The following is a 12438-nucleotide window of genomic DNA, read 5'->3' as shown; positions in this document are numbered from 1 at the left end:
CAGTACTGAAGTCATATTGCAATTCGGACGGCCGGATCTTCCCCAATCACAAATCTAAATATCAAAAAGGCGTAAGGATTATTTCTTAACCTCCCACGACCCTTTTCTCGGAATTCTGAAGAGGAAATGAACATTGCTATATATATATATATTGCATGTAGAGACCAAGTGGCTCATTCTTCATGCTGCACGTCTCGCGCTCGGGCGGTCATGAATTTTCGTCCGGGCGCTTGTTCGGCGCTCGGGCGGTTAAAACTTACCGCTCGGGCGCGGATATTTCTGTCGAGATACTCAGCCGATCATCTCCTGGCGCTCGGGCGGTAATATTCTACCGCTCGGGCGCCAAACATTCTGTCCAATGAGTTTATTGGCGCTCGGGCGGTTCTTTTCTACCGCTCGGGCGCCAGATGTTCGGTCCAACATCTTGGCTTATACTGTAACGATGCCCTGCTTCTTCATTTGAGTTCCTAAAACCTCAATTCTGTCAATTAATCAACGTCTGATTACAGTAATTAAATCTCAGGCATTACATGCGCGTTCATGCCGGGCGCATATGCGCAGAGTGGGCAGAGAACCTCGAGCATATGCGCGACAGGAATCCGCGCATGTGCGCGAGGGTACCCGAGAGTTGTAAAGAATTTCGAAGGACCTCGCGCATATGCGCCGATTGAGGGCGCGCATATGCGCGAGGCGCTGTGCATGCTACGCGTCGAGACATAGTGTCTCGCGCATATGCACTGAGTGATGTCGCGCATATGCGCGAGACGTGCTGCTTAAAGAATCATGCCACGTTTTATAAACCATGCAATGTATATATATTCATGAGTCTTCATCCGTTTCAGAAAGGGAAAGAATTGAGAAAAGGAACAAGAATAAGTGTAGAAAATCCCTATGCCTTTTATTTTAGAAATTTGAAGTTTGTGAAAGAACCGCCCGTCCGATTTTGAATCCGACTTCAGTACTGTGCTCCTATCAACACATGCTACAATTGGACGTAAGTTTTGTTACGTTTTGTTAAGATTTGGAATTATGATATTACCAGAACTGAATATGATTCATATATGATGTTCTTGATATGTTAGACATCGTAGAATCGAAGTCAGATTGAGAAACATATTGATTATGGAATTGTTATGATTTTTCATAATATATCGATTGATATTGGACAGATTTGGATTATGGATTGATTACAGATTGTGTTGGATATCAATTATGGATTGTAATTATTATCTGTTGATATTGTATTGACGGGGATATTCAGATTGGTCCATTATGCTATTGATTTTGAATTAAATCCAGATTGATCAGAATTGGTATTGATTGGAGTAGTATATTGATATGGTACTATTGATATTGTCACTGCCAGATTGAGTGTTGAGAGACTCTGAATTCCAGACAGGAACGTCATCAGAACTGCAATAAAAGAAAGATATAAGTCAATGTGGTACCGGGAGAACGACTCGAGTAGGATATACTTGAGTTTCCCTAAATCACATACTTATTATTATTATTTACATTGATTTGAATTGATATGCTTGTTCTATTGATTTATAGAAGCATGTATTAGACGAATATTAGACGAGTGATCTTGTGACATAAGTGCCGATAGTGATGGAATCGTCACTGGCACATTGCACCTTGTCACAAGATAGTGAATTGGCGATAGTGCCAAAGTCTGTGACGGATAGGTCAAGACACCGGATGTTTGGTTATATCGAAGTGGATAGAATTGGAATTTCTTCTATTACTGATGTTCGATATAGGAATGCCAACGTCTGGAAACCGGGATCCCTAGACTAGGATTGAGTCTAGTCTGAGACGTGGAGTCACGAGTCTGATTGATAGTCTTATATTGATTATGGTTTCAGATTTTGATACATATTCCTGATATCTGTTTATGCTTTTATATTGATTATCTGTTTGCATGTTTCGTTGATTTATACTGGGATATTTATCTCACCGGAGTTATCCGGCTGTTGTCGTGTTTGTATGTGTGCATGGCAACAGGTGGGACAGGTTCAGGGTCGAGGAGATGAAGAGAGATCGTGATTAGAGTGGAGACTACGGACTTGATTGAGATAGGATTTGAACACTTGATTTGTAGTCGTTAAATCTTAGTTTGAATGATTGTATATAGTACAAGACTTGTACTTTAATACTGACATGTATATTAGAATGTATTCCATTACGTTCCGCATTTAATACTGTATTTAAAAAAAAAGATAGACCATGTTTATTATAATCGATTAAATTGTCCCAATGATGATTAAGAACATGATTAGCGTCCGGGTCCCCACAGGTTGGGTTATTTTTGAAAATAACAAGTTCGGGTTGGTGTCGGATAGTGTTTTGGGTTACCGACAAAAATAAGGTCTTATTTTTCATTCATTATCGATTCGTTTCATATTTTATTAATTAGCAATTAATAATTATAATACAAAAAATAAATAAAAGATCGATTTAGTCCCAAAATATTAGGTTAATTCCATTTTTTTAGGTTTCATTTATTCAGTGTTGATTTGTTTAAGATTTTATTAATTAATTAATTAATAATAATAATATATTTAAAAATAATAAGGAAAATCGATTTAGGCCAAAAATATTCGGTGAACTCCATTTTATTATTAGCATTCATTCATTCATTGTTGATTTGTTTCAGATTTTAATAATTATTAATGATAATAAACAAAATTATTAAAAACAAATATGAAAGATCACTTTTTTTCCGGTTTAGAAGACATGAAATTCGGGTAACCGACGATACCAACATTTTTCGGGTATTTTTTCCTTTTCAAATTATATGGAACTATTTAAAAATCATTAATTCTCAATACTCTATTATAAATATACAGACCAAATTATTAATAAAACCCTATTGTGCTGGGTAATGAGTCTCGTAAAACCCTTTAACCGACGCGTATTGTGATCCCTGACCAAAAGTTTGTGAGTCAAGTCCAATTAGGGTATCTGTTCTACTCGGACATATTGTGATCCCTGATCAAAAGTTTGTTAAGTACTTGTTCAGCTAACCAATTTGTGGTATAAGTTTTATTGACTCTAACGTAAAATCGATCCAATTATTACATTTACTTTATATATGTATTCATGCAAGCATCATATAAAAATTACTTGAATATATAACAGGTATCATGAGGTCTGTCTCTCAACGTAAGACCATGAAACTTATTAGAAAGTGTACCATATATTCGAAACAAGTTCCTAATCGAATCAGCCGTCTAAAATAAGGATAAAAGTCTCTTGAGCTTGAGACTAACATCTGTGATGTAAACATCATGTTTCATTAATAAAGACATGGAGACATCTATTCATACTCATGGATGATCATTTGTAATTATTATTTGTCGAGTTGAATAGTCCGTGGTTATGGTTCTACTACATTAATCCTTTGATCCGAAACAATATAGAGGCTCGACGTACTAGCATACACTTTTGTTCCGTTTACCAAATTCATTGAGAATCGTCAGGTGGTGATGTTGAGTATAATTTTAAAATATATGGGAGCAAATGCATTGTAGTCAAAAATTCAATGTTTGCCTACGTTTGAAGATATCATATGTGATCTGATGAGTTAATAGTACAAAGAGTATCCGGCCAGAGCAAGAAATGTGTTTTAGGGAAATGTGTTTTCCTAGTTGGACATACGATGTCACTATTATTACTCAAAGATACATCAGATCGTTATCGAATTCATATGCAACTCTCGATATAACAATGGTTACAGATTTGATCATGATATATGAGTTGAAAGGACCGTAATGTATGTTAACTATAACTTAAGGTTCTTGCAGGCACTATCAGTTATACATAGGGGATCATGGTATGATCACTAGTAGAATTTCCTTGATTTACTTCGCATATTCAATGAAGTAATAGGTCAATAATTGCCGAAGTAGACGCACATGAATTAATAAGGTACTATTTTAATTCGTATTAAAACCGAAGTCGTATCCAAGAAATTAGCGAAATCTTTAGCCGGTTCAATGAGGGAAAACCGGTCCGAAATTAGACTGATTCCAAAGTAAAACGTCTTTTACTTCATCGATTTTGTAAAGTGCAGAAGTAAATATATTCTATAACTTCGGCATAATTTTTTTTTAAAAATATTTGATATTTAGTTACTTCACAATTTATATTTATTGACGAAGTAGTCGATTTAAAAGACTTCATTTTTTGTATCATTGTGAAGTAATTAATAAAAAACGACTTCACAATTATTGAGTTTTGGTGAAGTAAATTCTTTCTTTAACTTCGACACAATTTTAATATGACGAATTATTTTGTATTTTATTACTTCATCATTTAGTTTAGTGTTGAAGTCAATAATCATATTTTATTGCAACACAATTTTAATTTAACGAATTAATTCTTGATCACCACCACACTAATTTAATAAAGTAGTGAAGTAAAAACATAATTTTCATTTTATCAAAATATTTAATTAATATACAATAATACCACTATACACACACACACACACAACATAACTTAAAATACATTCATTTGATTCATAAATTATCCATCTAAAATGATAAAAATCCACCAATCCACAAGTATATATCCACAAATCCACAAGTATAACCCAAAAATGTATCCACGAGTACGTATAACCCAAAAATGTATCCACGAGTACGTATAACCCAAAAATATATCCACGAGTATATCCACAAAACCAAAAGTGTATATCCACAAGTATATCCTAAAATGCACAATGATGCACATGATCTATTTAAGCACCTACATAAGAGTATACGAATTTGCTCCATTCACTTCTGACTTCATCATATTGAGATTAGTAATAATATTGGTTTTTGATTGATCTTGCAATCTGAAATGTAAAAAATACAAGATGCATTATATTAATAAGATCATTCATCCAAAAAAATGACAATATATGAGAAGATTGGGTGATGGTTAGCTAGACAATAGGGATGGCATCTTTCCCCACGGGTTTGGGGCCCTGCGAGGAAAGCCCGAAACGGGGATGGGGATCCCCGATTTTTTCGGGTTTGGGTTCGGGGATTTAAAAAAATCCCCGATGTAATTCGGGGCGGATATGGGATTATTATCCCCATCCCCGAAATCCCCGAACCCGTCCCAAAAATAATATCAATAATAAAATAATAGTATTTTAATATTCATAATATAATAATATTATTATTTTTTAAAATATTAATAATCTTATTATTATTAATATTGATATTGATATTATCTCTAATAATAATAGATAATAATAAGTTTTGGTTTGAGAAAATCTTCGAATTCGTCATCGTCTTGTCATATTATTATTTTTGAAACGGGGATGAGGACGGGGATGGGAAGTTGATCCCCGAAGTTTCGGGTTTGGGGCCCCAAACCCGAAAAAGCGGGGATTGGGTCGGGGATGGGGGTGGGGATGGAATTCGGGAATGGGGATGGGAATGGCAAACCCGCCCCCGCCCCGGCCCATTGCCATCCCTACTAGACAATATGTGAGAATAATCTCAGGGAAGGTTTTTTAGATTATAGAAATGGCATCATGGTTGGGGATTTGAAATTTCTAAATGACTACAGCAATCAATGAAACAGTGGCAGATATTCTCACCTTGCCAACTAAGGCAGACCTTATACCCACAGCAAACTCACTCTCTGAACCCCCAAACCATCCAACAGGGCCTGCGTACATCCCTCGATCAAACATTTCTGCATGACATAGCATTTTTAATGTCTCTAGTATCCAATCTCTGTATCTTAGATTCTTGAGCACAAAAACATGATATACGCAAAGCAAGAGGAATGAGAGAATCAGAAAGGAGAATATCAAAAGCTAGTCAAAAAGCATTAGTGTTATAGCTGTAAAGGCACCAGTTTCTGATATTAAAACCCGTGCCTCTTCCATAGGATGCCCACAAACAGGAGTTGGGTGAAGAGAAGACCAAATGTGAAACTGAAAACAAAAAAATAGCAGTCTCAAATCCTGCCCAAAGAAGAGGAAAAGATTTTCTAAACATATGAAACAGCCGGTCATCTGTCACCTAGAATTATTTAAAGATGTGAGAATGTGGAACTAAAAGTTCATACTTCATCATCTTCTTTCCTTAGTGTGCCAGTCAATCGAGCATAAAGATGCTGAACTCGCCGAATTTTCCGTAAAGCTTTTTTTGGTTCTATTATGGTGCTGGAACATACAGTCTATAATGCATGATTGTGAAATAAAACAACGTTAGATATAAAAATAAGAATTCAAGAGGGAAGAGCAAATCAACTTCACGGAAGTGTTACACTATGGAGATGTGCAAATGGTACATGCATCACTTACCTCTAGTTTTCTTCTTATACACTCTCGCACCACTGCAAATTCACGATGGTCTTTGTGACTACATACCAATAGAGAATTTGAGATTTGGTTAAGATAAAGTTTAACACAATCAGAGCAAAAAAATTACAGGATTACACCTGGTTCAGTGGAGATTAAGATAAGAAAAACCTGGAAAGTAAACCAAGTCTTGCCAGTAAATCTAGGGACTCTGATCTACCTCTAGCTCGCGTTGCAGCCAAAGCCTCACTGCAAATGCTAAGCCGGTGTCGATAAAATAGTCGCTCTAGCTATTCAAGAAGTGCATAAGTAATTTAAGAAGTGAAATTCCTGGCTTCACAATTCATTCGACTCATTTCATGCGTTGCACAAAGAAGTAAGTAAATGAAAATTAATGAAATGAAGTCTAACTAAAATTCATCCTTGCAGGCTTCAAGTCAGTAATAGAAGCAAGCTTTAAGTAGCAATGTAGAAAGATTGGGTGAAGGTTAGCTAGACAAAGGAGGCAAATTCAAAATCACAACCATAACTGCTACGCCCATTTATACAGTGCCACAAATGCACCCCGCCCCAGCCGCAAATAAGCTCAAGATAGATAGTGCACAAATAATAATACAACAGAGCAAAAACATTTTGCCAATGGCCCTCGCCCAACATATTTGGTTTCTATGGTTAAATTTTTTATAAATTGTACAATAAATACTAAAATATACATTTAGGCAAACCATAGTTGTGAAAAGCTCTCGCCTCGCTCGCTTAAGCGCCAGGCGAGGCGAGGCGACTTGGATGCGCTTCTGATTGATCCGAAGCCCATCAGATTGATGAAGTGCACGCTTCTGGGCGCTTCTGTTGGGATGTTGGAGCGATCGCTTGTGTGCTTCTGCACAATTGTTATTTTAAAATCTGCCCAATTCCAGGTTTAACCCAAGTCCAGAATAAAAATTAAACCCAGACCAAGTCCATACTTAAAATCTCTAACGTTGCTTAACAATTCTGAAGTAGTGTGCTGGTGCATCTCTTCATGCGTCTCCTCTCTACCTCTGCCTTGCCGCCGTCGTTCTGTCGTGCCGCCGCCGCCGCCTTGTTCACTTCTCATTTGATAGCCAAAAATTGGTAAACCCTAATTTTAAGAATTTTGTAAAAAAATTTAAATTGTTTTTTTTATTTTTAATAATATAATAGGTGATTCGTATTAATATTTCAGTATTTAACCATGTCAAACACAACAATTCCATCAAATCGAAAAGACATTGCTTGGAATTATGCAACACTTCCGGATCCTAAAAATCCAAATATTGTATGTTGTTGTTTTTGTGCTAAAATAAAAAATGGTGGGATTTATCGGCACAAGCTACATTTGGTTGGGGGCAATAGAAATGTGAAAGCTTGTCCGAAGTGTCCAGAATATGTTAAAGAAGAAATTAAAGAGTTCATGTAAAAAAGATTGTTTTGAAGAATCAAATGGTTGATATTCCTCATTTAGATGATATTGTTGATTTGGAAGAAAATAAAGATGATGATGATATTCAAACTAAATTTAAAGGGAAACGACCAATATCCGGTTCAAGTATCCTTCCTACGATGCAGGGTAAAAGATGTAAACAAGCAGGGCCTATTGATCTTTATTTTGCGAAAGATGTAGAAGAAATTGTCAGACAGAGACGTGCGAAAATAAAGGCCAGTTTGATGAAAATAAGAAGAAATTAAGAGAAGATGCAGTTCAGAAATTTGCTACGTGGATTTATGATGCCGGAATTCCTTTTAATGCTGTTAAATACAATTCTTTACAACCATGTATTGATGCTATTGGGACTTTTGGGGTGGGAATGAAACCTCCATCATATGATGAAGTAAGAGTTAAGTATTTGAAGAAGGAGTTGACAAATACGAACCTGTTTCTCAAATCCCACGAAGAAGATCATGCTAGGTATGGTTGTACACTCATGGCAGATGGGTGGACGGATAAAAAAAAGTAGAACTCTTATAAAATTTTTGGTAAATGGTCCTAAAGGAACTATATTTCTTGTATCGGTGGATGCTTCAAGTTATTCTCACACTGGTGATAAGATGTATGAGTTACTTTCTAAATTTGTGAATCGAATTGGAGAACAGAATGTGATTCAGGTTGTAACAGATAATGCAAGCTGCAATGTTAGAGCAGGTAATATTTTAAATTGTAAATTGAATTAAAAATTTGATTTTTTTTAATTTTAAAATAAATTTACTTCATTTTTTCAGGTCGTCTTTTGGAAAACAATTTTCCACATTCGTATTGGACTTCATGTGCAGCTCATTGCTTAGATTTGATGCTTGAGGAAATATTCAAAATTCCTAACCTCAAAAAATTGAATGAACTAGCATTGATGGTGAATGGTTATATTTACAATAGACCACAATTGTTGAGCATGATGAGGGAGTTTGCTGGACAGAGAGACATGGTAAGAACTACAAAGACTCGTTTCGCAACCGTTTTGTTGACTTTTAAGCGGTTTCAAGTTCAACAAGCAAATCTGATAAAGATGTTTACATCTGAAAAGTGGGCAAAAGGTCGATATTCTAGAGAGGCGGCTGGAAAACGTGTTGCAGAAGTTATATTGATGCCTTTATTTTGGAAAACCATCGTTTTTGCATTAAAATTTGGCGGCCCATTGATAAAAGTATTGCGGCTAAAAGATGGTGAAAAAAGGTCCCCAATGGGTTACATCTATGAGGCAATGGACCGATCCAAAGAAGAAATTGCTGCATCATTTAATAATAATGAAGAGAAATATCGTTGTGTTTTGAAATCATCGACAAAAGATGGAACATTCAAATACAACAGAGCGTGGGGGCGAAGATATGCCATGCGAGATAAGATTTATCCAATTTCTTTGTCACAAAGAGATGATAGTAACGAATGGTTATTGAGAAAGTTGGATGACAGTGACAAAGAGAATGATGATAACGATTTTGTGTTTGAAGATGATGATTTGCGTTGGAGTGATGTGGCACAAGCGGTTGGGGTTGGTGAAAGTGCATATGACTTTCGATCTCGAAATACATCTACTTCAAAAGGAGCATCATCATCCACTTCAGCAAAAAGAAAGCAATCTTCAGCTCGAACTAGTCTTGTGGATGAAGTGGATGAAGAAGATATCAACATTGATGATGAAACTGAAGAAGAAGAAGATACCGATGGATACAAATCAAGTGATGGGGCTGATTACGTATATTTGGAAGATGAAAATGACGATTATAATGAAATTTGATATTTCATCTATTACCTTTTGAAAGACTTTTTATTTTATTTTGAATTTTTTGATAATATTTTGTTTATTGTGGCGTGACGTAGATTTGGAAGATGAAGATGACGATTATAATGACATTTGATATTTCATCTATCACATTTGCAAAGATTTTTTATTTTATTTTGATTTTTTTGATAATATTTTTTTTATTGCGCTTTTTTCCGTAAAGCATGCGCTTCGCTTTGAGCTTTGCGCTTGAAGCCCCAAGACACTTGAGCGCTTTTTTGTGCCTCGTGTTTTTGACAACTATGAGGCAAACCATTATTGCAAATGGAAATTCAATCTGCGAAAATTAGGCACATTATTCCACAAATTTACTGAAACGTCATGTAAATCCCAAAGATTCAAGGGTAAACCTTCTCTTTGACCCCAATGATACGATTGAAAACAATGGCTCGGTAACCTCCATCAACATTGTAGAGACTGTTCGCCACTCCATAGACACCAATCCCCGCAACAACTCCAAGTTTGATCAAGGCAGAGATAGAACCTCCTCCAGGCATCTTTGGAACCTTGACGTTGCTAAAATTCATCTTCTGAACCCTGCATTATTTCACAATATCAGATCCTTCAGTGAATAAACAATGGTGTGATACTCATAAATAGAGATCGATCAATCAGCAAAACAGAGAAAGCCCAAAAAATACATATAAAAAATTCATCTATAGTAATACTCTATTTCCCACACCCCCATCCCTAAACACATCTCCCTTAAAATGAGAAAACAAAACCAAAACAATTGGGAAAAATGGAGAAAGCACAATCGATTTGAATTTAAAAGTGCAGTGAATAAGCAGGTTGTACATAGGAGTAGAAAGAGGAATTGAGACATGGACCTGCTTACCTCGAGAGATAAAATGGAGAAAAGGATAACCTACAAATCGAGAAAACAAAAATGAAGAAAGGCGAGAAGGGTTCGTAAGAGAGAACTTGAGCAAAGGGTTAAGGTTCAGGCCACGGGTTCTGCCATATTTTGGGTTTTGGTGTTTTGCCCTGCGTTAAAAGTATTTATTTTTTAAGTACCAAATGGATTAAAAAAATCCGGGTCGACCAAAATATAGATTCAATCGAAATAATCCATCGATTCAAATTTGAAAAAGCATTTAAACCAATATAATTTTTATATATTAAAAAAATCTATAAGAAGTTTGGGTTTGACTTTTAAAAACTTTGATAATTGATCTAAACATTCATGCAACCCTTTCTCGGGTTTCATTTCAACTTTTTAAAGAACATCATGATCGAAAAAACATATTTTTTTTATCGGTTGGGTTTAATAGTTTCAGTGGTTAAAATCGATCAGTTCAATATGCTCATTTCTTTTTGTTCCAGCCTTTACAACCATTGTTCAGAACTCAGTTACCTTCTATGGGGTGGTTGCTATTCCGATCCCAGCGAATGCACGATCCGGTTCTGGTGAGGAAAGAAAGGTGACAGGTTTGGGGATGAAAGGGGTTACGGGATTGATTTTTGGGGAAATAGTATTGGATTTTTATTTTTTTTTTTTGGGAAAAGTTAAAGTATGGTTCATTTTTTTACTTCACTAAATATAAATTTTATTTTTTTTTAAACTTTTTCTTCATAAAAACTACTCTGTCGAAGTAAAATTTAAAAAAAAATTAGAAGTGAAGTCCATGTTTTTAAATTTTGAAGTAAAAATAATGTTTTACTTCGCCGGTGTTATTACCGAAGTTGATTGGTATATACTACTTCATAATTAATAATCGCCGAAGTGACCAGTGGCGAAGTAAAAACAAAAAATTCTACTACTGGATACTTCTAGACGCTCTTATCATGATTCGATGGGTGCAATCAGAAATGAGTTCTGACATTCTTGATCAAGGTATTGATGAAAAGAATGAACTAATTAGGATAAACCCCAAATAAAAATAAATATTATCCTGAATCACATGGAGATGTAAATCCACAGCTAGTTGTATCTCTGAACCATTGAGGTTCACACAAGTATCGAATTTTGTGTTCCTGTTGAGATAATCAAAGTTCAAGGTGTTGAATTTAACGACTGTAATTTGATGGAGATCAAACAGATTGCTTATAAAGGAGTTCATTCCATAAGATAGAATAAATGAAAGTTAACTTAATTGTTAATTGAGGGATGAAAATGGAACCGCCTGTTTTGGTGAAAGAGTTCACAAAACTAGTAGATGTCAAATATGGACAGTGAAATTTTGATTTTCGAAATTTTCAATTTTTATTATATGAACAAGATATATATCCTCACTACATCGGAGATGTTGGATCATCGGTAACATTTATAATGAATTTACAATTATTTATTTAGCATATTTGGAATTTATTAATTACAAATTACAAATTAGTACTAATAGTAATGACTTATAATATGTACAAAATTCTCATAAAATATTTAGAAGGGTCTAGAATTGATTAATTGATAAGTTAATTAAAGAAATTAAATAATGATTATTTAATTTTAATTAATATGTCTATGCATATATTAAATCTGCATGTATAGATGTATTAATATTTATATATATACTTTATATGGATATATAAAGATGTTTATATAAAATATAAATATATCTCGCATTAACAAAAGATGATAAATACATAACATAATATAATAATAATATGAGAATTTTAATTAATGAAAATTTAGAATCCTAATGATATTAAGATTGAGAATCCTAGTTGCATACAAATTGTGTAATTTTAAATAAATATGTTATCAAATGTTGATAACATATCACACAAACATAACACAAAAATTGCATGAAAACTTTCCCTCCCTCAAAGAAAGTTTAAGCCATCATCAAGTTTGAGAAATAAAATTCGGCGTGAGTTCTTCTTGCGTCGAGC

At 34.8% G+C, this 12438-nt stretch overlaps 1 protein-coding gene across 3 annotated transcripts; it reads right to left on the bottom strand.

Moving 5' to 3' along the window:
• Positions 1-4549: 4549 nt before the first annotated feature.
• Positions 4550-10584, bottom strand: LOC142519376 (isochorismate synthase, chloroplastic-like). Of its 3 annotated transcripts, XM_075622372.1 has the most exons (9): positions 10445-10584; positions 9957-10143; positions 7279-7433; positions 6485-6562; positions 6317-6374; positions 6079-6189; positions 5863-5944; positions 5603-5700; positions 4550-4846 (listed from the first exon to the last, which is right to left on the bottom strand). In XM_075622372.1, exons 2-9 carry the CDS (start codon positions 10131-10133, stop codon positions 4811-4813), a joined length of 795 nt encoding a protein of 264 aa, XP_075478487.1. In that variant the 5' UTR covers positions 10134-10143; positions 10445-10584; the 3' UTR covers positions 4550-4810. The 3 variants fall into 3 exon arrangements, with proteins under 3 accessions (XP_075478487.1, XP_075478486.1, XP_075478488.1); XM_075622371.1 differs by lacking the exon at positions 4550-4846 and having other exon boundaries at positions 5291-5700; XM_075622373.1 differs by lacking the exons at positions 4550-4846; positions 7279-7433 and having other exon boundaries at positions 5299-5700; positions 6485-6603.
• Positions 10585-12438: the final 1854 nt, after the last annotated feature.

Source organism: Primulina tabacum, chromosome 11 (genome assembly GCF_025594145.1).
Source record: "Primulina tabacum isolate GXHZ01 chromosome 11, ASM2559414v2, whole genome shotgun sequence".
Lineage (NCBI taxonomy): Eukaryota > Viridiplantae > Streptophyta > Magnoliopsida > Lamiales > Gesneriaceae > Primulina > Primulina tabacum.
Note: the sequence above shows the minus strand (reverse complement) of the source record. Positions and strands in the feature narration are given on the sequence as shown.